The sequence below is a fragment of the Pelodiscus sinensis genome, chromosome Z (assembly GCF_052426305.1).
Source record: "Pelodiscus sinensis isolate ZL-2025 chromosome Z, ASM5242630v1, whole genome shotgun sequence".
Classification (NCBI taxonomy): domain Eukaryota; kingdom Metazoa; phylum Chordata; order Testudines; family Trionychidae; genus Pelodiscus; species Pelodiscus sinensis.
The window spans coordinates 3,290,808-3,314,707 of record NC_143085.1 but is presented as its reverse complement, the minus strand read 5'-3'; the positions used below and the strand labels follow the sequence as shown (position 1 = coordinate 3,314,707).

Sequence of the window (23,900 nt, the reverse complement as noted above, 5' to 3'; positions counted from 1 at the left end):
AGTTCAAGCTCTTGCAGAGACTCTCTCAGGCTGTGTGCTGCCCCAAGATTGCAGGCCAAGGGAATGAAGTAATACTTTGAGAGCATCCAGAAGAGAAATGTGAGTTGCCACAAGATCATGGGAAATTAAGAGAAATTTTTGACTCCAAAGTAGCAAGCCAAAGCGACAAAGGGTCTGTGTCTCTGGCTATTTATTTTCTCTCTTTGTGTCTATGTTACGGGAAAGAAAACTGACCACAATGCACAGTATCAGTATGGCTGGATCGAATACGAAGTCTGGACAGGAGCTATTTCGAATAGTAGCAGTGGAGCATCCACACTATTGCTATTCCAAAACAGCTATTTCAGAAGAGGCCTTATTCCTCGTGGAATGAGGGTTACAGGAATTGGAATAACCTGTCTGTTATTTCAAAATTATTTCAAAATAACGGAATGACGGTGTAGATGCTTGCATTGCTATTCCAAAACAACACTGCTGTGTAGATGCACCCTAACAGGCCACAGCAACTGTCAGAACAAACAATTACTCTGGCTCCAGGCATGTTTTAAAGATTTGACAAGTCTTAGAAGGGTTAGTTTGTATCCACAAAAACAATGAGGAGTCCCTGTGGCACCTTAAAGACTAGCAAATTCATTCGGCCATAAACGTTTGTGGGTAAAAACCTGTATCTGATTAAGAGGATTTTGGTCCATGAAAGCTTACGACCAAATAAATCTGTTAGTCTTGAAAGTGCCACAAGACTCCTTGATATTTTAAATATGTATGTAGAATTGGAGAAGCTGGTATTCAGAGACTAAGGATACAGAAGAACTTGATACCCTCCAATACTGTCAAATTCACAAACAAAAATCGTTGCTGGTGTCCACTCAAACACTTTCAAACTCAACTCTTTTCTAGTAAACACCTTATCAAAACACAGCACTTTTAATAAAAATATGCCAATGTCATAACACTCGAAAATGCACAAGGGCAGATTTAGTGATTGCAGTATGAATAATCTGTAAAGTGCTTCTGTGGGAAGAAAGCTCTTGTAGATATGAAAGTTGCCTTTGTCCAACAGCGGAGTTTACTCACAAGCAAAATGCATTAGAGATTCTTACACAAGTAACAGCTGTGATCAATTCGCAGCACCCAGTGCCGATAATGACATATTGGATTTTATCATATGGAATTCCAGCCTCTTGGAACACATAGGAAGCATAAAAATACATCTAGGAAGGAGAGAAAGAGAGTGAACTGTCAGAGACGCTGTCTTGGCATCGCAAACCACTGCCAGTCCCACCCCTTCAGACACCTTGTTCCCCCTCCCACTCTGGAGAGTAACACTGTCACCCCGAGAACTGGCTACTTGTGCTGGTGTTCACACTGCTTCTCCACCGTGTCCATATACAATCTGCACAATTGCAAAAGCGATCCATGAACGAACTCCAATGGTATTCCAACAGCGCAGGCAAAGAGAGTACAGATCTCTCCCCTAGAACAAAAATGACCCTTCCATTGTGCCCAATGTACCAGGGTCTGGCAAATAAGATCATAAGAATGGCCGTACTGGGTCACACCAAAGGTCCATCCAGCCCAGTGTCCTGTCTGCCGACAGTGGCCAGTGCCAGATGCCCCAGAGGGAGTGAATCGAACAGGTAATGACCAAGCCATCTCTCTCCTTCCATCCATCTCCATCCTCTGACAAACAGAGGCTGGGGACACCATTCCTACCCATCCTGGCTAATAGCCATTTATGGACCTGACCTCCATGAATCTATCTAGTTCTCTTGTAAACTCTGTTATCATTCTAGTCTTCACAACGTCCTCAGGCAAGGAGTTCCACACATTGACTAAGCGCTGTGTGAAGAAGAACGTCCTTTTATTTGTTTTAAGCCTGCTGCCCATTAGTTTCATTTGGTGTCCTCTAGTTCTTATATTATACTTATATATACTTTTCCTTTTTCACTTTCTCCACACCACTCATGATTTTATAGACCTCTATCATATCCCCCCTCAGTCTCCTCTTTTCCAAGCGGAAAAGTCCCAGTCTCTTTAACCTCTCCTCATATGGGATCCATTCCAAACCCCTAATCATTTTAGTTGCCCTTCTCTGAACTTTTTCTAATGCCAGTGTATCTTTTTTGAGATAAGGTGACCGCATCTGTACGCAGTATTCCAGATGTGGGTATCCCATGGATTTATATAAGGGCAATAAGATATTCTCTATCCCTTTTTTAATGACTCCTAACAGTCTATTTGCTTTTTTGACTGCCGCTGCACACTGAGTGGACGTCTTCAGAGAACTATCCACAATGACTCCAAAATCTCTTTCCTGATTAGTTGTAGCTAAATTAGCCCCCATCACAGGCCACTCCTGAGCAATGTCAGGCACTCCGTGCCACTCCTCAATTTGTGATATCTCAGAAGACCATTATGCACATATTTCTGCAAATGCATTTACATTCACGCATTCCTGTTTTCTAGTTTCTTGGGCATCTCCATCTGGTCTCTCCTTGTCCACCCTTTCGTGCCCTTGAGTGGATGGCGAAAGATCCACTGAGCAAGGACCTGACCTTACCTTTATACCTGCCTCTCTTTTTAAGCCACCATTTCCCCTGCTTTTATTTCAGTTCTCGACACCCATTTCTCCTGCGTGGGTAGGCTCACGTTGCTCTCCGGAGAGAAACTCCACAAGGAAAGTGGCTAACTTGCCCCCACCCCTCCAGAACAGAGGGAGGTTCTGGGCCTCCATTTCCCCAAACTGTGACAAGTCTTCCTTGCATCGCTGGCTTATACCCAACGCCTGCTGATGACATGGAGGCTCTCATGCTCACCGAGTCGTTTCCACAGAGCTGCATGGCGCTGCTCAGCACGATGATACTTATTAGCTGCCATCTCACAGCTGGGTTCTGGAACAGCTCCCATGGCCTTTTTGCCCTCTGGCCTTTGATAGCAGCCTGTTCTGCTAGCATTTCCTCCAGCTCGCTGCTCAGGTCATCGCTACCTCTCAGCTTCTGCAAGGCTGTCAGGGAAAAGATGGGGTTTATCTGCTGTATGAAAGTGCTTTAACTTCATCCATTCATCTCCTTGTGGGAGTGAGAGATTGGGTGGCAAGAGACAGCCATAGAGAGCAGCGTAGTGGTAGGACTTCATGAAATGAGAAATCCTCTTTGACAAGCAGGGAAGGCAAGATGTGCTCTGCATGATGAAGCTATCAGAAAGACTTTGAGGGAAAAGACGTGACAAAATCCATGGCACTTTCCTAGCAGATAGCATTTCTAACCATTTGCAATTTCAGCAACCATGCTTATGGCTCTCATAATTTTACACTTTGGTAGCTCTCCAGTGAATCTAAGGGCACGTCTACAGAGCAGGGATTAACTCAAAATAAGCTACACAAAATCAGCTACGTCAATTGCGTAGCTTATTTCAAAATCGGAATCGTCCACACAGCACTTATTTCGAAATAGTGTGCTCTTCCTCCAACTTCCCTTACTCCTCGTACAGTGAGGGTTACAGGAGTCAGAGTAATAAGTCCTCCAGTTTGATAGTATTTCAACATTATTTCGAAATAACTGCTTGCTGTGTAGACATGGACTAAGTTATTTTGAAATAATATTGCTGTGTAGATGTACCCTGAAGGAGTGAAGATTTTTTTGGCGCATAGCGCATGTTTAATTCCAGCTTGGTCCACATATGGAGATCTGTATATTACAAATTTCTTTATATGAGATAGATTCATATTTGGCCACTGAAATCTTTATCTAACCTTTATTTTACATCATAGTTACAGGCTACATATGAAGTTATCTAGGTATCCTTAAACAGAGAGCAGGTTACATGATAATACACTTTAGAGTCACTATATGTAGTGAAAAAGTCATTTGCAGCAACAAATAAATACCTTAACAAGTTAAAGAAAAACAGTCATCATGTAAACTGCACTTTAGTTTGGAAGAAAGATATAATCACATATTTATCCTGCCTGCTCTTTGCATGACACTTACAGTAACATACCGTACAGCATAACTGAGGGCAATTCTGAAACAGTGGAGGCTGGGTACAAATGCACACTTGTTTGCATGTACAACTATTACAACTGTATGTGCAAATGGTGAGGTGGCTGCCTACCTTGCAGTATCCAAGTGCAAATGCAGCTGAGGCTGCACTTTTGTGTGCACATTTTATGCACAAAGAACATGGGCCGCTATTTTTGAAAACTGTCCCCTTAAATGTCCCGCAGAAAGTGGCATAGACATTGCCTGGGCACAAGCATCTGGTAACCATTACGGGAGGCCAGTAGCACCACAAGACGGAATATTGAAAAACCGTAGGGTTCATGCTGCTTGCTCCAGGCTAAATAGGCTGGACTAAGCTATGTGACTTGTGCAATAAAACGATCATCAGCTCATTTGCACCATCCACAAATCTTACCTCCTGCATCAGACATTAACACGACCACTTGGCACTCACCACAGATGCAGGACTCCTTGTCACCTCGGTCAATCAAGAGGTATCTGGGGCTTTCTGGTACCCATGGCAGAGTCATCAACTGGATCAGTCCGGGCACCACATTGCTGGCTAAAAGAAGAGGCCAACTCTCCTCCCCGCCTAATAGTTCTCTGAAGAAAAATAACACATAGATAAGTTCAATCAATCATACATTTCAGAAGGCAGAACACAGAGCTGTGAGCTGGCTGGGCGAACGGATGGCAGCACCACATGCTGTGGGAGAGCTGGGTTTGACCGTCAGCCCTGCTCTCGCTCTCTACGCTGCCTGCAGGTGGGCTCGGTGCTGAGAGACGACAGGAGAGCAGGCCAGAGGCATAAAATGGCAGCCACAGAATGAAGGGTTAGAGTAGCCAGAGGCAACCAAGGCTAGTGACTGGGCTGCATGAGTGACCTCCTTCATCTTAGTGGGCTGCAAGGTTGTCCCAGCCAATGGGTTAGAGAACTCCATGGCTGTGTCTACATTACTTCCTTTCAAGTAGGAATAAGGGATCTTCCGGAAAAGGGTTTATTTTCCGCAAGATCCCGTCTAGACTGGCCCTTTTCTCCGGCAAAACCCCGTGCCGGAAAAAAGCGGCAGCCATGTAAATGGAAATATTTAAATCCCCCGCGGAATTTGCAATTCCAAAGTGTCTCATTAGCATCCCTTTTCCGGAAAGGGATGCCAGTGTAGACACAACCCACTTGAATAGGCTTTTGGGTCACAGTCAGGGGCACCAAAACTCACACAGTGGTGTGGGGTAGGCGGACGGGCAGTGAGTTACACCAAACCTCCCCACCCGCCTACGCACCAAAACTACAGGCCGCCCTGCTGCTTTTGTGTATTGGACAGCCGTTCTGAAAAGAAGACAAGGCAGCCCTATCAACCTGGACAGATGGGGTGTGATTAACACGTCTCCTCATTGGGAGAAGGACTTGGCTCAGAGGGTGAGATGGGTAAGTGAGATATTAAGGAACAGAAGAGTCTGGGGGAGTCAATTCCAGACTATGGCCCCCCCTGAGCATTTTTGGCACAAGGGGAGGCAGAATGCACTTTTAGAAAGTGTGGTGGGCAACCTGCTACCGTGAGCCTCATGCAGCTCATTGGAGTTCCATGTGCGGCCCACGTACCCCCCGATCCCTTTCCCCATGACTCTCGTGCACTGAGGGCCCCGCATTTACCTACCCTTCCCTCTCAGCACTTCCAGAGCACTGTGAGCCGGCTGATTGGCACCTCATCCCCGTTCCTCCCGCCCCTTTCAGAGCTCAAACACCATGGGTCAGCGGATTGATGGCACTCCAGAAGTGCTCAGAGGGAGGGGGAGCAGCAGGGACAGGACATGCGAGGGAGAGGAGGCAGGGAAGGTGCTGGGCATGGATATAATGGATGGAAAGGTCAGTGCTGAATTGTGAAGCATCTGCACATCCCTTCCTCCTAACTTGGGGAGGACAGATCCAACCAGAAGCCACGCTGAATACTATGTATTGTAAAGTAAGTGCAAATATTCCTTTATTATTATTATTATTATTATTATGTAAAGTGGATGACAGTTCCATTAATATGTGAATGATTAAAGCATTGCTGCTTGTTGTGAACGATTCAGTGTGCTGTGTACTTAATCTTATTCTTGGGTCATGCTTAGTGCACGTGACCAACATCAGTCTTGCAGCTCACAGAGATGAAGACGGACCATTCACTAGCCTTGGCTGCCCATCGCTGGCCTGGCTTAGTGACGTGGTGGTAAGGACCGGTATAGAGCAGACGCCGTCTCTCTTTCTGGGCTGTGGATACACTGCTGCAGTCATTCTGGTACTGAGGGGTTTTCATTCTCCTCTTAAGGTTTCACCCATATGCATTTTCCTCCGGGCACAGTGCACACTTTGCTGTCTTTTCTGCACCTCTTGGAAGGACTCTATCCAGCCAGTGACTGTCACGCGCAACAGGGAAATTCTATTGCTACTTCGGGACTGGCTGATCAAAGTAAGCAGTGTAGAGTGTCATGTACAGGGCTGAGCCAGGAGCACTGCAGCTCTGCATCTATTTTGGGATTGACAGAGCAGCAGGTTTTCAAGCTCACTAAATTCACGAGGCCCTTTCTAAAACATGCAGAGCCTCTTTAGACACAAGGCAAAATGCAAGCTGGAATAAAAAAGTGCAACTCCTGTAGATGTTTCTGGGCTAAAATGGCATAAATGTGGTACAAGTTACACACTAGGGCCATGTCTACATTGCAGAGTTTTTGCACAAAACCAGCTGTTTTTGTGCAAAAACTCACGGCGCATCCACACTACAAGCACATTCTTGTGCAAGAAAAAGTACAGTAGATCGTCAGAAGACAGGGATTTTTGTGCAAGAGTTATTCCTCTTTTTATGAGGAATAAATCTTTTTGCACAAGAGCTCTTATGCAAAAAGGCACATGTGGATGGACAACAGGGGTTGCTTGTGCAAGAAACCCCTATCACAAAAAGCACAGGTGCTTTGATGGCCATTCGTATCAGAGCTTTCTTGCGCAAGAGCGTCCATGGTAGTGTGGACGCTTTCTTGCGCAAAAGCACATGGCAGTGTGGATGTGCTCTTGTGCAAGAACGTTTTGCAGAAGATCTCTTCCACAAAAAGTTCTTGTGCAAGAAGCCTGCAGTGTAGACATAGTCTAGGTGTGAGGTGCTTTCAGTACCACTAACGGACAGCATCCCAAAAGAGCGAGGGTAGTCACTGTACCACTTTGGTCATCAACGAGTGCGATAAAAAAGCAGCTTTTGCACCAAGAGGGGCAGTGGTGAGGTTGTAGCACTAACACAAAAGTCTTGCCCCACATACTCACATACATCTTCTCCCCTAGCACACAAAGCCAACTTCAGCCTTGAGGTACAAAGGCATGTTTCCTACTGAAGTCAATGTCCCTGCAGAATTTGGTCCACAGAATCCCAAATTCATGCAAGTTACGCTCGTTTGTACATCCGTTGAATAGCGAGTAAGTGAAAACAGCACACTCACTTACACCCAGGGCTTGTCTACACTGAGCGATAAAGTCGAATGTATTAAGGTTGATTTTTTAGCACCCAACTTTGTAAAGTCAAAGGTGCATGTCCCCTGTGTGTGCAAGAATTCGATGCAGTTTGAAGTAGCATGCCCTCAGTAGGTGGCTATGGCCATCTTTGAGAGCCGTTCATTGTGGGTAGCTATTCCACGGTGCCTGCGCCCCTTTACTTCCTGGGTTATGGTCCTAGTGCATGCTGGAACCAAAACTGTGCAGCAATGGCTCTGGGTACACATTGTCAATGTCCCATAATGCATTCGTCTGCTCCCTCCCTCCCTGTTTGAAAGCAGCAGCAAACCGTCTTTTTGCACCTTTCTGCCCATTTATCTGTGCAGCTGCCATAGCAGTGTACACATGGATCCGGCTGAGCACCAAAGCATAGTGGCAATCATATTAACCATGGTGCACCTTACCTGATGCCAACCACTTGGCCTAGCACCAACCCCAGGGCAGTAAATGACGCAGAAGTCAAAGTCACTGCTCCTCGGAGCTTCTTGGGGGCACTTTCCCCCAGGTACATGGGCTGAATGTTCATGCTCACCCCTGTATAAGGAGACAAACACTGACCTCAGCTTAGACTCTCAAAATGTACATAAAAAAATTCAAAGAGCCCTTAGATGAGGTAGTTAGCTGTAATCTCTCTGCTTGTTACACAAACTGCTGCTTGCACTGACTATTATTTACACCAATATATTTCTATTGCCACTAATTCACTGTGATTTTGCTAAATATACATTAATGTGTTTGCAAGGACTATAGGCTAACAAAAAGCAACTTTACATTTTTCAAAGAAGGCTACATAGATTATCATTATTAAAGCTACAACAGTATTTCCCATTTTTAGTGCCCTGCGGGTGAATGACTAATAATACTGGCTAGAGGCAGGTAAGGGATACATTTTCTGCCACACGTCTAAATGGCTTCCAGGTGAGTCATGCAAAACTGCATAGGCTCATATCTGTGTATTATGCAGATGCAAAAGGCTGCACACTCTTTAAACGTTCTAACCCTGGTACAAGCCCATTTGGAATTTGTAGACACAAAAGCTTTTCAGACGGGTTTGCAGGAGCACGTTTTTCATTGGCGTTGAGTAGATGCTAAAACTGTTCACGTGCCACGGGGATGTTTTCACCGGCAACGTGCGGGAATGTGTATATGGAATTTATTTTGCATAGGCAGAGACTGGGGCTATAATGGAGCCTAAATGTGGGTAAGCTGTGGGGAAGATTCCCAGCATAGTTCAACCTACACACCACAACATAAGCTACTGCAGTAAGTCCCTCCCAGCATTCCCTGCTCCCTGCAAGCTGTGCGCTTGTGCAGCTGCTCAGGAAAGATTAAAATGCCACCCAGCTGATTAGCAGTGGCCTAACCACAAAACCATCCCCCCTTTTTTTAAGGGGCTAGTATGAGATCAAGCATATTTAATAATTAGCAGAGAACCCACAGCTGGTTTGTGGTTTCTACTGGTGGTGCACATTCACACATGCCTTTAGTGCACATAAACATTTATTCCGCACATGGATGGAAAATTCCTGGCATTATTCTGTTCTGAATATTTTGTATGATATAGAGCCTAGAAGGGGCCTTGAAGGGGTCCTGAGTTCAATGCCAAATACAGCACCAGGGATCATATACATAATGCCACATACATTTGTATTGGTGTTTTTACAGCCCTCATTATCCTAGTATCACTGTTCCATACCAGCATTGATTCCAGTAAAAAATCTGCCAAGCATGATCATTTCGAAGGATTTGGCCATCTGGCTGAATCCCGACAAGATTGCAGCTATGATCACAAACGCATTATTCAGCAGCAAGGACGTCTTCCTTCAGAGAGAACAGAAACAGGATTGAAGGATCAGCGTTCACCAGGGCTGGTGACCTGAGTCTCATGCAGTGCAATTTCCTACAACTGAAAGTTTAACTCAGGGGGCCTATTCTACTCTTGCATGTTCAGAGGGGCACTTAGGATGTGGATAGACTGCACTTGAAGTTTGAAATAAGCGACACAATTTGAGCTAGGCAAATTGCGTTTCTTATTTCGAGTCAATTTCAAAATAGTTGGTTTCAGAATTTGGCGTTGTCTACACAGCACTTATTTCAAAATAAATCACTATTCCAAAATGTCCCTTACTCCTCATGAAATGCAGTTTACAGGGATGTCGGAATAGCAAGCCCGTTATATTTCAAAATAACGGTTACGCTCAAAGGATGAGGAATAGCTATTTCGGGATACCAGAAGTATCCCAAAATAGCACTGCAGTGTAGATGTAGCCTTACAGCCCCAATACCCTTTTCTGGTGCCTACATGGCCCACTGGAGCTCGCTAACTTAAGTGTCCAGCTATGAAAATTGAGCTTGACCTTGGCAGATAAGATGTCATCTGTATTGCACACTACAAAGAGTGGAATCCTGTCCACTGTGAACTAAGACAACAGATGCCTGCAGGACCAGAGTCGGAGAACCAGGCTGATTCATTGCTCCTGCATTTGCACTTAACAAAATCTGTTTTTTAATGCAACAGAAGAATCAAAACATCAGGATGTACACCCCTCCCCGAGGAACAGGGTGAGCTCTGGAAGACAGCCCCATGCTTTGGACCTTGATGACCTACTGAAATGGTAAAACGGGTCCCTTCTTTCCATAAGGGGGAGCTGCAGTTTCTACCAAAAGCACAGCATTGGCACACCTTGCTAAAGGAAGTTCTGGAGTTGGACAGAGAGGCCAGCGTACCGGTCCCTTCTGCGGTTGCACAATAAAAAGCATTGTTTCTCCAGAGAGAGTGGGAGGTTCCATTACCACGTGTGAAATTTGAAGGTAAGAAAAAACAGACTTTTTTGTATATGCTCCCAAACACAGGTTGGAAGACTCGGTGGATAATCACACACACTGTAAGCCAGGGGCAGGGAACCCTTTTAGGGCTGGGGCCACACACAAGTGAGAAGCCAAAACAACAACAACAAACCTTCATTGACCTGATCCCTGACTAAGAAGGTGATGCAACTTTTGTGCAGCATTCCTACCAGTTCCCATTCCCCATTAATTCTGTGTATCCCTCCTACTTTCACTGTGACAACAACTTAGGTGCAGACAGCACACTTTCCTGCAGCATGTTGTGTTATCCTGGTTGAGCAGAAAGCCAGACCTAGACTGTTTTTCGGTGGTGCAGGACTGTGCTCCACTGGATGATGAGGAGTGAAATGCTACCATGCAAGGTAGTTCCCTTTAAAGGTTTATTTTCTTAGATTAAGAATGAATTCCACGGCTTCCAGTCAAGTTGGGTAATTTGGAGTTGGGCTCTTGCTAGTTTAACATCCCAATGTGGCACAGGCATTACATGAATGAACAATCATCTACCACGTTCAAGGTCCAGAAGCCTCTTACCTTCCCAGCTTGATCGCCATGGGGCCTGCAATGAGAGCTCCAGTGAGTCCCCCCAGAGAATAGATAGAGACAATGAAAGACCACACCAGCAATATCACACCACTCTCCAGGGACGCACCTGTGCGCTCCAGCCACGTTTCATTTATAAATGCCTGGATGTACTGTAAACGAAGAAGAAGAGTCACTTCACTGGATAGGGATGCAAAAATAGTGATGGCTGAGAAATAGCAATGGCTTTCTTTGCGTTAGTCTTATTTACACATGGTCATGAGTGCCACGCTCAGCATGAAGAAAGCATTCAGTTCCAATGCTGTGTTTTTGTCATCCCCTTATCTTAGTTGCCAAGAAGCTGTAGTAGACACATTGCCTTTACAAAGGGAAATTATCTTGTATATTTAAAAAAAAAAGTTCTAAAGGTGTTTAATGAGCCCAATCCTGAATTCAGTAAGGAAGTTTGATTCTGAAGAGTGCATGATTGGACACTACACACTGATTGCTCCCAATAGCAAAATAAAGGGGATGCTCCCTACATAACTCATTTTAAACTAACCTTTCTCTCCCGGTCATTTCAGGGCCCCCAAAACATACCACCAAGTTCCAGATCCATTAGAACATTTAGTAGAGAGCACACAGAACATCGCAGTGACCACAGAGTCCCCAGGGCCAGGGAGCTAGCCAGCAGGGAATCAGGTAAGTTGTTGTCATATGTTTTGTAGACTGTTTTAAAAAATACTATTGTATAAGGTAAGACAAATGGATCTAACTTGTAAAAATGGTTTTCTAGACTGGAAAGTTTGAGAATTATATTTGCTAAAGCTCTGACTACTTGCAAAAGATTCTGACTGGCAAATCTGTGCTCATAATAACCTCCTCTGAGTCTTAGCTGTAACACTGCTAGCATATGGGTGACAGGGGAGGGATCACGTGAGGATTACCTGTTGTAATCACTCCCACTGGGGCATCTGTTATTGGCCATGGTCGGCAGACAGGATACTAGGCTGGATGGACCTTTGGTCTGACCCAGTATGAGCTGTTCTTATGTTCTTATGATGCAAGAGCTAAATTATTAATTATGCAAAGGACGCAAATCCTTCCTTTACTTTCCAGCTTCAGTAGTAGCTGGCTGAAGGTTTTTGGCAACATATGCCTGTTTTTTCCAAGGCTGGTGGATATTGAGGATCCCTGCAAGGACTACGGAGTTTAGACCTCACAAGATTCACCATCTCAGGAGATGACTGCAAAAACCAGTAGTGCACTTACTGTAGTTGGAGCATTGATGATAGAGATGTTGTAGCCATATTGGAAAGTCCCTCCAATCCCAGCAGCGCATATTGTAAGAATGAGGACCTTGCCTTGAAGCTGAGGGAAACCCAAATATAATAAATACATTAAAAGGTCGGGAAATGATGATAGTTTTCCTCTGCTAAAATGTAACATGGGTAAACGGGAAGTTGGCCCAATAATGTGTCTGGAAGGTTTGAATGAGGACAGAGGATACAGTACTGAAAATGAAAGGTTCCAAAGACAAAATAATCCCACTAGCAGACTCCACATTTTAAGGTGCCTCAAAATATTTTAAGAAGTAATTGTCATAAGTGAATTCAAGGCTGGTTCTTGGCAGCAATGCTAAGAATGCTCAAAGTTTAATATTTAATGTATTTCTAAAAGTCAGTTCAGCAGTCTGGAAATATCGCATACGCATGCTGAGATGCCACCAATAAAAGTCTTCCCTGATATTACAGATGTATTAGATAAGTACTGCCAAAGTTTAAAACAGAGTCACAATATCCATCTGAAGACAAATGTTTCCATCAGATAGGGGCTCCATAGGACACTGTGATTTTGTTCCATGGCCCTTTGCAAATATTGTGAATTTCTGATTTGGTGGGATGCTATTTTTTCTGACATCTCTTTCCTTTATCTAGAATCAAGCACAAAGTTTCTCTCCATTTTTATGAAAAGTCCTTTCTTTTTTGTTCTGATAATTTGAGGATGTGTCTTGTTGCATGGCTCCATATTTTGTACATTGCAGAGATGAATGCTGTTTCAATCTCTCCCCTTAGACAGTTATTCTCTAGGTTTCCACTATGCATTCTCCTCCTAGTTTACAATCTGCAATTCTGTATTTGGGGAAGGTCTCCTCCATCTGTTTTTCATATTTGCTGTGGCCAGGTCTATGCAGAGGTGCTAGACCTTGGGGTGCTACCACCTCTCTTAGCTTGAAGTGTTTTCTATTATATACAAGGCTTAGTCCAAGGGCTCTCAGCACCCACAACTATAAACATTGTCCCAGTCCCACCCCCCTTTATTGGTACAGCTTTGTACTTGTCTGTTTCTCTGTGCCTTTCCCTCCCCACTTCTCAGTTACTGCTGTTTTAAATCTGTCTCCTCCCTTCAGCAGTGTTCCTTGGTGCAGGGCTTCCCCTGCCTATGCTGGGGGGTCAGTGCCGGAGATGCTGCCTAGGCAGGAAGAATCCGATCAGGTGTCGGGTGGGGGGTGCTCTGTGCTCCTCTGGGGGAAATGGCACCAGAGGCAGAGGACTCGTTGTCTGGGAGTCCATCCCCCCCAGGCTGTAACGTGCCTGGGGCAGCCCCAGTAGCGGGGCTCAGCACCGAAAAGGCAGGCGGGCAGGAGGGGCAGCAGCCAGCGCTGGCGCAGGGAACAGCAGGGAGGGGCAGCAGCCAGCAGGGGCCAAGACCCTGGGGAGTGAGAGTGGCGGAGAGGCGGGCGAGAGGCGGGTGGGCCCAGGGCACCAAGCCAGGCGCTGCGCAGAGGGATGCGGGGGCAGGGCGGGGGGAGATGCGGGGGCGGGCAGAGGATACGGGGCGGGGGGGATGCGAGGCAGGGCAGGGAGGAGGATGCGGGGGGAGGATGTTGGGGAGGGGGTGGGGGCAGAGTGGGGGGAGGATGCGAGACGGTGGGAGGATGCTGGGGAGGGAATGCGGGGGCAGGGTGGGGGGAGGATGCTGGGGAGAGGATGCGGGGGGGATGCGGGGGCAGGGTGGGGGGAGGATGCTGGGGAGAGGATGCGGGGGGGATGCAGGGGCAGGGTGGGGGGAGGATGCTGGGGAGAGGATGCGGGGGCAGGGTGGGGGGAGGATGCGGGGCGGTGGGAGGATGCTGGGGAGGGAATGCGGGGGCATGGTGGGGGGAGGATGCTGGGGAGGGGATGCGGGGGGATGCGGGGGCAGGGTGCGGGGGATGCGGGGGCAGGGTGGGGGAAGGATGCTGGGGGGAGGATGCGGGGGCAGGGTGGGGGGAGGATGTGGGGCGGTGGGAGGATGCTGGGGAGGGAATGCGGGGGCATGGTGGGGGGAGGATGCTGGGGAGGGGATGCGGGGGGATGCGGGGGCAGGGTGCGGGGGATGCGGGGGCAGGGTGGGGGAAGGATGCTGGGGGAGGATGCGGGGGCAGGGTGGGGGGAGGATGTGGGGCGGTGGGAGGATGCTGGGGAGGGAATGCGGGGGCATGGTGGGGGGAGGATGCTGGGGAGGGGATGCGGGGGGATGCGGGGGCAGGGTGCGGGGGATGCGGGGGCAGGGTGGGGGAAGGATGCTGGGGGGAGGATGCGGGGGGGATGCGGGGGCAGGGTGGGGGGAGGATGCTGGGGAGAGGATGCGGGGGGGATGCAGGGGCAGGGTGGGGGGAGGATGCTGGGGAGAGGATGCGGGGGCAGGGTGGGGGAGGATGCGGGGCGGTGGGAGGATGCTGGGGAGGGAATGCGGGGGCATGGTGGGGGGAGGATGCTGGGGAGGGGATGCGGGGGGTTGCGGGGGCAGGGTGCGGGGGATGCAGGGGCAGGGTGGGGGAAGGATGCTGGGGGGAGGATGCGGGGGCAGGGTGGGGGGAGGATGTGGGGCGGTGGGAGGATGCTGGGGAGGGAATGCGGGGGCAGGGTGCGGGGGCGCGGCCGGGGGAGGATGCTGGGGAGATGCGGGGGCAGGGTGTGGGGGATGCGGGGGCAGGGCGCTGGGAAGATGCTGGGGGGTGCGGGGACAGGGTGCGGGGGAGGGAGGATGCGGGGCGAGGGAGATGCTGGGAGGATGCTGGGAGGATGCGGGGGCAGGGTGCGGGGGAGGGAGGATGCGGGGCGGGGGGAGGATGCGGGGGCAGGGTGGATGCTGGGGGGCTGCGGGGGCAGGGTGCGTGGGGGGAGGATGCGGGGGCAGGGTGCGGGGGGGAGGATGCGGGGCGGGGGGAGGATGCGGGGGCAGGGTGGATGCTGGGGGGCTGCGGGGGCAGGGTGCGGGGGGGAGGATGCGGGGGCAGGGTGCGGGGGATGCTGGGGGGCTGTTGGGGGGCTGCAGGGTGCGGGGGGGGGATGCGGGGGCAGAGGCGCCCTGTCACCTGGGCCTGTGCTCCGTGGCTCAGCCCCTCTTCCTCCTCCTGCTCCTCCTCCATGCGGGCGCGGTGCGGGCCGGGCCGGGAGGCTGGTGCCGGCTCCTGCAGGGCGGCTCGGGCCGGGCTCCCCGCGGCTCCTCCCCCGCCCGCTGCGCTGCCCTAGCGCCGGCAGCCCCCGGGCGGAGGAACCCGGCCCGCGCCGCTCCCCGCAGCCTCGGCGCGTCCGCACCGGCCCGGCCCCGGCGCCCATGCCCAGCCGGCAGGATGTCTGGCTGGGGGGCTGCGCCCCTCGGGGAGCCCTGCGCCGCTGCGGAGACGCGCTGCAGCTTTGGGGAGCCCCTTGTGCCTTTGGGGAGAGAGCTCCGCCCCCCCCCCCCCGCCGCCAGGCTGCAGAGACACCGCGGCGTGTCAGAGACGGAGCGGGCCAGCCTCCGCACAAGGGCCTCTCGCCATTTCTCCCACCAGTGAAGCTGGCGGGAGATGCGAGTGATGCTAAGGAAGAGACAGCCTCGCTTTGTCCCTGAGTGGGGTGCGAGATGGCCAGACTCCCATGGGACACTTTGGCTTTATTAAAACTAAAGGTGAAACTCCAATCGGCTACTCAGATAGGGGAGATTTGGTCGCTCCGTTCCCCCATAAATGTTATTGGAAAATTCTTGTCCTTCAATACCTTCAAATCAAATTCTAATATAAAACAGTCTAAAGTACTGTAATCTCTGTGGGAAACGTCTGTCCAATTGTCAGTAGCTTGTGTTGCCTTAATTCATTATTACATTGTTGCTATTGAGCAAAGTCCTACATTCTCAGAAAGGTGTAAGGGGCTAGATTTTTATCCCAGTTACATCACTACAAACCCATAGGGACTCCATTGACTTCAGAGTACTTACCCTATTATACGTGCACAATAACAAGCAATCAGAATCTGTGTGTGAAGCTTTCTTACTTTCCCCCCATCAATTTTCCCTTTACCCTTCATTTGCAATATGTGAATAGGTGAAAATAAGCCTTTGCCATGCCTGATAAAGAGGGGATTCTTAAATCACAAATTCGGATAATCTTGGAGATTGATTATCTCCAGAGCTTTCTTTTCAAAATCAGTTTCTTTATTCCACATTGTGTCTCCTCTTTTCTCTCCTCCACAGGACCTGCATTTCCCTAATCTGAGTAAAATTGTAGGGCTCTCCTTTCAGAACCCATCAAAACAACTCCCAGTTTAGCCAGAGGGTTGGCTACACCATGAGATGAAGTGTAACTTCCCAAAGTAGTGAATATGCTGCCTATGCTGAATATTCTTCTCCATGGCCAGTGCAAAGACAGGGCTGTCAATGCTAACGTTGGCCAGTTCTTTCTCTATTTGTTTTGAGTAGTCAGTTATGGCCTCCTCAGTTAATCCGTTTTTTCTTTAAAGTACTTTGGTACTTGCAGAAGTTGCTACATAAATCAGCAAATAATAATAGTAAAATATGAAATAGTACCAGTCTCTGCAGTTTGTTCATTCTTCGCTGGTAAGCTTTGTGTCTCTCTTTTTCCGGTGAAAGTGTCTCTTGCACTTTGGGAAGAATTGTAGAGGATTATTTAAATCTTCAATGCAGGAATGCGTGTATTTAGTCATCCATTAGATTGAGTTACTGACACTTGACTTGGCAGGTGTCTTGCCAACTGCTTATCAAAAAGGGGTTGCATGATCATAGATGAAAGGCTGGTTGGTTAGTTGGTTTTTAATCAAAACATATAATAGCCTGATGTTCACTGAGGTAGTTTCATTTTTATGCATACATCCCAGATTTCTTCAGATTTGTCTTCCTGTCAGGGGGATAGAAGGCCTTTGAAATTTGCATCCTTTCCTGCCCAAGTGGGGTTTATTAAAGAACTTTTCAGAGCTCTGTCATTTGTGCAAGTTTGAATGTGGCACTGCTACTGTATTTAGCAAGAGATGGTACATCCGTCTTCTGTAAGCTTCTGTGGTCAGAAATAGTCTCATGCAACATTGAGAAGGCTATCAGTGGTTTGTGAATAAGAATGCTAAATCACTTGCTATGCAATTTAACAAACCGTGGAACAGGGGAGAGGCTAGCTCCTCTACCAAATCTTCACTTTTTCATCTACACAAAGGTCTCAGGGCAACATCTCTGGCACTGCACTGCTGCCTCTTTTACATAAAGCATGTTTCTACTTTGAAAAGTGATTCAGTAAAAATAATACAATGGGCTTCCATATGTATTACTTGAATTAATGTCACTATTCCATGTGCTCAGATTGGAGGCAAAACATCGTTTTGCCAGCTGTGCAAACTCACCTTGGTATTTCAAAGAAAAGCTGAGTTAATTCCCCCCTCAAATGAATACCAGTAATGAAAGCCCATTTAGGCCCTTAGTGACTCGTATGCAACCCTACTGTAATGAAATTATGCCTCAGTGACATCTGCATAACCTAACTGTTGCTCCTGGATTTGCACAGGAGAGGTATAAAGTATAGATGCGGGCCCTTATTTAATACACAGGAAGAAATGGAATCCCGCTCACTCTCTTACAGCTTTATCGATGCAACAGAGTCAGTGGCACTAAAAACTAGTAAAATCTTTGTTTTGTCACTAACATGGCATGCGTGACATTAAATATACAAAAGGTATATTTGATGACTCAGAAGGTGCCATTTTCACTTACACACTTTTCAGATTAGCAGTGTATTTTAAAACACATCATAAATTCCATCAATGTTGGAAACCTCATGCTGCAAATAATCCTTGCACAGGCAGGCGGTGTGGCAGGCACTGATGGGGAAGGGCAAGTGTAGCATGTAAAATATCTATATTTAATTCCTTTTTGTGGTTACATCCAACAGGCTAATTTTGTGGAAACTTCCTCCAGAAAATGTGGCGGTGTGTATTTCAGTCGTGGCTCTCTTCTGAGAAATGTCATAGAGCGTGGTGTTTTTTGCTTTACAGAAAAATGTCAAGCAAGGAATGAGATGAAACCAAATATATCCACTTCACTCTTGGCCTAACATTCTGTGTGCAACAAAGGGGAGAGGGAGCATACGTCTGAAATTGAATGGACTTGGGGAAGAGACCTACTTTGCAATACACCCTCAGGGCACAATCCTTTTTCTATTTTGAGTCATAAAACACAGCTGAGTTATGGTTAAAAAATTAAATGGTTGTATAGCTGTGAAGGAAAAAAAAGAGACATGCTCAAGCTACCTTCTAACTAGCAGAGACAGTTTGACTTCAAGGAACTCTGCACTTCAATGGTCTGCTTCCCTCATGTGACCTTTCATCCTCCTCTTTGGCTTATTTTTCACCAGGGTCGTGTGTTTTGCACTCTGCTTTCTGACAGCATTGGTTACACACCATTAAATTAGGATGCAGTAACTGGGACGTATCAGCCAGTAGTTCTGGTTTAAACAGCAGTTTTTATGACTCCGGAAATGGCTGCATTTTCCCATCTGGGTACCAGAAGACAATAAGGCAGCTGTAGTAGCAATAGCAATGGCAGAGCTGCTCTTCTCCTGTGAGAGGACCAGGCTCTTGAAGTTACAATCAACAGTAATAGCAGAGCTGCTACTTCGTATTTATCTGACATTTCTGTATAACGGGGGCATTTAGCATATATCATCCAGAAGGTTCCCAAAGCTCTTTTAACTACTGTACAAACTATAGAGGGACCCTGTAATTAACCACTGAAGTACGGCTACTTCAAGTGCGGGATACAGCATCTTAGTACCATAAGGCAACTGTTTTGGATATGAGCCGAAGGAGCTCATGTTAATTTGAAACCAGAGTAATTTAGGGAGGTAGATATTATGCTGTGATTTCCTACCTGGCTCACAGACATAAAACGGGGGATGAGAGCTCTCCGCACCTTAGCAAAGGTTTGTTGGGCCGGAATGGCCAATTAGCCCACTTGCTTGCACAAGGAGAGAGAGGCAAACATGAGGCGTGATCAAGCCCAGCTGGAGAAGAGCTGGAGGCAGGTTTTCATAAAAGCACTGAAAAAGCTCAGGGAAGACCTGGGAAGGAAGGAATTTGCCTGAGGCAGGCTATAGGGATGCAGTTAATCAGGAGAAGTGGTACTTGTCATGGGTTGTGGGGAAGTAGCATAAAGAGCCTCGAGATAGGAAAAGGTCCAGGAAAAATCTAGTGCATGGTCAATACAGGGATGATGGGATAGAACCCAGAACAGCTGGTGGGTTCATTGCAAGGACTATTACTCCGAGTTTGGGGCTGCAGCTGAGCCTTGAAGATGTGGCAGACAGGTCTTGCACGAGACTTTTTGAACAGTTTAGTATCCCTAAAGGGATGGGCTGAGTTGTGAAAAAAGAGCCAGACGAGCGGTCAGCAGCAGGTACCATACGGGAGAGGCTGCTTAGCCATGTTCAGCCACCAGAAATGCTCTAATGGCAAGTTAGCTCTGTCCCAACAGGACTAGCCCTCTTGCAGAAAATGCCGGGAGACATCTAGGGGTGGGTGCGCTGGACTTTAGTTTTATGGCTCATCGTAAGAGATTAATGACATTATCTAAGGCAAGAGTAAAAAGTCCAAGACTAGTTAGTGCTGAGAGGCTGTGAGGAAGAAGTGGTATATGATAAACTCACAAACACTGACAGCACAGCTCAGCTGGCTGCTCCAGCTCCCCCTTTATCAGACTAAGAGAGCAAAAGGGCAACCAATTGAATTGAAAGGCAGCACATTTAAAGCTGATCCAAGGAAATATGTTTCCCCCTGGTCTGTGATTAGCCTGTGGAACTCACTGCCACAAAAGATGTCACTAGGGCCAAGAGCAGAGGAGGTTTAAAAGAAGGCTGACACTCTCGGAATAAGATTTCCTGTTATGATATCCAATATAAAAATACCTGACTTGTTCTCCCTTCCCCGCCCCCAATGGCCCCATAGCATGTAAAAGAATTACAGACGGCATTAGATCTCCAGCTAATTAAAGTCCCCTGGGACTCGCTGACGATGGAATGAGTGTGGAATTGCAGGCGTGGGCCTGGCTCCCTCTGCCCCCAATGCCCAGGACTGTTCAGCTGGGGGTGGCCTAGCAGGGCTGAGTCGCATGGAATGGAAAAGCAGGCAGGGCTGGCCTCTCCCCCCGCTCTCTGGGGTACGCGGTCAGACAGCGGAGGAGGATCACGCTCCTCTCTTCCTTAAGTGCTAGTGGAGGTTGCCGTGTGGACTGGAGTAAGAGGCAGGGGCTGGCTCTCACAGCTTCCCCCGTGTGATGGGGTTAGTGTGCACAAACTGCCTGGCCAGGCCAGAGTCCTTCCATGCACACACCCTGCTCGGAGGCCAGGGTGACTGGCCCCGTCCTGGCCCCGCATGGGATGAAAGTTGAGTGTGGGACAGAAAGCTCCCAACCCTGCTGCCAGCATCCATGTTCACTGCCGCAGTCAGCCTGCCAACGGGGGAGCAGGCAAAGAGGCTCATCCAGAGGGGCCCAGGGCTCTTTAAATTGTCACCAGAGTGCCACATGGCTTTGAGGGCAGGGGGTGGGGAGGGCCCGAGCCCCTCTCTTCCCCTCCTGGGGGCACAGAGCTGCCCTCCCCCCCCCACACCTTGCCTGGGGCTCCTGGTGGCTGTCACAATGTGTTGGTGAGAACACAGCTGCTATCCTTGGTACCGCATGGCTAAGGACATGCACAGAGCAGCCGTGTTTGCTACTGCTTAGAGGAGTCTCTGGTAGCAACTATGGTCCTGCATGACCAGAAGCCTTTTGCAGCTGTAAGCCACCCCTCCCCACCACAGCTTTACCCAGGCAGTGATAAAGACACAGATGTCGTAGGTCTGAGGGCACAGGGAGAAGTTATCACTGCTGCACAAACTTACCTCATTCACCTCTCTGCTAAAACCTCCTCTCAGCCTTGAAGCCAGCAAGCCGTGAAAAGGGTAAGAAACATATTCAACAAAAAGTTATTTTTAAACTCTGAAGTAACTCTCAAGATGATAGTTCGCTGCCTTCCTGAGTCACCCTGAGATCTGACTGTTGTCACCCTTCTGCTGCGCCTCTTCTCCATCTTGTCCAAGTGAGATCAGAACAACACCATATGTCGTTTTTATTTTGGCAGATACTCTGGCTTGTTTGTGAGGCACCTGGCATTTAGGTACTCAAAAACCAATTCTAAAGCATCCATTAAACACTGCGTCATGGTGGGGAAAATATTACAATTTTAAATGTCATTTTTACCGCAAAAGAAATTTCTGGGTTCCATAAAAGAGAGAAAGAGAGAGAGAGAATTTAGCAATTTCAAATGGTTTCCTAGTGTAGACATAGTCCTGGAGGCCAATAAGTTAGTAGCACTGGAGCATCTGCGCTAGTATTATTTTGGTCTTGCAAGTTCGGAATTAGCATTACTCCTCATGAAAAGCAGGTCAGAGTTCGAATTCTGTGGCCCTTTATTCCAGAATAACGGGCTTGGTAGTATGGATGCTCCACTTACAAATTCGAATGGGGAGGGGGGTATTTCGGACTAAGATCCTAGTGTAGACCGGGCCCAAGGTGCCACAGGACTATCCATTGTGTTGAGAGAGGTGTTCTACTGAATACAGCACAAAGCTTTCACCGCTAGATGGCAGAATAAGAACAAAGTTCCACACACTGAATAATAAAACCAGCCTGTAGCTGAAAGCATCTAGAATGGCCATTGCTGTAGAATATAGGTGCTACAGAGCTCAGCAGAAGTCACAACATGTATTTTTAAAAAATAGAACCTGAACTTTCCATTCCCATCCTCATTTTAGTTGTTATCCTGGATGTGATTGATTTTCTTGCTGTCTTACAGGAGGTCAATTCTTAGCCACCTGTAGGTCTATGATTGGGATACATTACAAGAGCATCCCCTTCCAGACAGTCTGTCACAGGGTCCCTAATTATCCTAGCTATCCTGGCAGGGTAGGCTAGACCAGTCATAGCTTCACAGATCAAGAGCAACATCTTGAAGCAAACATGCAGCTGGATAGGGAGAAAGTACAGAATAACGTTCCCCCCCCATGTGATGTGATCTTCTTAACGAGCTCCACGGGGGAACTGTGCATCAACGCAATGAATTAGACGCTGATTTCTTGGGGGTTTAGTGGTCAACCTGCGTGTAGGGCCAATGGTAGAGAGGCCAGTTCAGGAAGGGTGGAAGTGGCTGGCTCACAGAAGCTGATGGGGAAGTGTGACTAGCAAAAGAGGGAAAACTTCTTTTGTAGTGAGATGACCAATCTCAGTCCTTATTCAGGCCCCATTCGATGGTATTAAACTGCGGAAGGGATTGCAGCTCTGCTGTCTCTCTTTGTAGCGTGGTCAAGCGGCTGTGCTGAGGACAGTGATGCCTCGGTTGGATACTTGTCACTCTTTGCCGATACAATACAGTCTTTCTTGCTGCCCCATGCAATTCCCAGTGCTCCCTCTACCACGCAGTCTGCCACACAGGAGTCCATTCCCTAGGTGCCCTGGGGGCTGGAGCACACATGCGGGAAAATTAGTGGGTGCTTAGCACCCACCAGCAGTCCCTCCACCAGCTCCTACCTCTCCCTGCCCACCCCCCCACCTCTCACCCACCAGCAGCCCCTCCACCAGCTCCTACCTCTCCCTGCCCACCCCCCCACCTCTCACCCACCAGCAGCCCCTCCACCAGCTCCTACCTCTCCCTGCCCACCCCCCCACCTCTCACCCACCAGCAGCCCCTCCACCAGCTCCTACCTCTCCCTGCCCACCCCCCCACCTCTCACCCACCAGCAGCCCCTCCACCAGCTCCTACCTCTCCCTGCCCACCTCCCCACCTCTCACCCACTGCCAACCCCTCCACCAGCTCCTACCTCTCCCTGCCCACCCCCCCACTTCTCACCCACTGGCAACCCCTCCACCAGCTCCTACCTCTCCCTGCCCACCCCCCACCTCTCACCCACCAGCAGCCCCTCCAGGGGTTGTGTGTGTGGGGGGGGGGAGTTGTCTGGAGGTGGAGCCAGAGCAAAGCAGGGGTCTAGCGCCCCTGGGGAAAATCACAAAGTTGGCATCTCTGGTCTGGAGCAACTGAGAGCGATGGGTACAATATAGTTGAGTGGGAGTTTCCTGGGACACAGATTAATAAAAAACCTTTCATCCTTCCCCTAACGCTCTCAAGAAACCTAGCTGTGGAGCACCAATCTCCCCTGTCGCCATTGGACCCGTGAACCTGCACACAGCCCCGAGTGCAGTTCTCAGCTCGCCTGTCAACACTAGCTCTGGAAGGCAGGGACTAGTCTGCTTTCTAGGCCATGTGACATTCATCACAGTAAAACACTAATCTGGGTGTTAGAAAGCTCAGGAAGAAAACATTAAACTCCTGTTCAGTGTTCTCTTATTCCGAACACCAGCCAGACGCCTGATTTCACTAATCCTTGGGTGATGAAAAGGTCTCTCTCCATTTCCTTTGTTCTCTTTTTTTTTTCAGCCTCTGAGGTTTGGAGCATCACGCTGGTTCTTCCCCAAGAGATGTATTATCTGGAAAAGATAACGTGAAGGAGACAGTCCCATGTTCTCTCCCTCAGGAGAAGTCCTTATAACCTCTGAGAGTGTCTGTGCAGCTGTGGGGTCATCTCATCCAAGCCAAGTGAAACCAGAACATCCATTTCACTGAATAACCACAGCATTAGAAAAGTTCCCTATTAAACTCTGGCTGGCTTCCAGCCCCACCCCCTCCC

At 48.5% G+C, this 23,900-nt stretch overlaps 1 protein-coding gene and 1 long non-coding RNA gene across 4 annotated transcripts in view; one reads left to right on the top strand and one right to left on the bottom strand.

The window, feature by feature from the left end:
* LOC102444551 (solute carrier family 2, facilitated glucose transporter member 11) overlaps window positions 1–16,852 on the bottom strand; it is a 24,364-nt gene extending 7,512 nt beyond the window's left edge. The window contains exons 1-8 of one of the 3 annotated variants that reach the window (XM_014577110.4): window positions 16,714–16,852; window positions 12,157–12,255; window positions 10,897–11,057; window positions 9,215–9,339; window positions 7,923–8,052; window positions 4,456–4,604; window positions 2,817–3,004; window positions 1,101–1,211 (exon numbers count right to left, since the gene is read on the bottom strand). In XM_014577110.4, coding sequence (XP_014432596.1) covers window positions 1,101–1,211; window positions 2,817–3,004; window positions 4,456–4,604; window positions 7,923–8,052; window positions 9,215–9,339; window positions 10,897–11,057; window positions 12,157–12,255; window positions 16,714–16,734 — 984 coding nt within the window. In that variant the 5' untranslated portion in view covers window positions 16,735–16,852. Of the gene's footprint in view, window positions 1–1,100; window positions 1,212–2,816; window positions 3,005–4,455; window positions 4,605–7,922; window positions 8,053–9,214; window positions 9,340–10,896; window positions 11,058–12,156; window positions 12,256–15,244; window positions 15,595–16,713 lie in introns of those variants that run through there. The other 2 variants (XM_075897939.2, XM_089775201.1) reach the window with 2 other exon arrangements.
* LOC142818456 (uncharacterized) lies at window positions 9,903–23,900 on the top strand. Its single transcript, XR_012895928.2, has 3 exons — window positions 9,903–10,329; window positions 11,469–11,586; window positions 23,651–23,900. It is a non-coding gene; the product is annotated as an uncharacterized LOC142818456 (long non-coding RNA).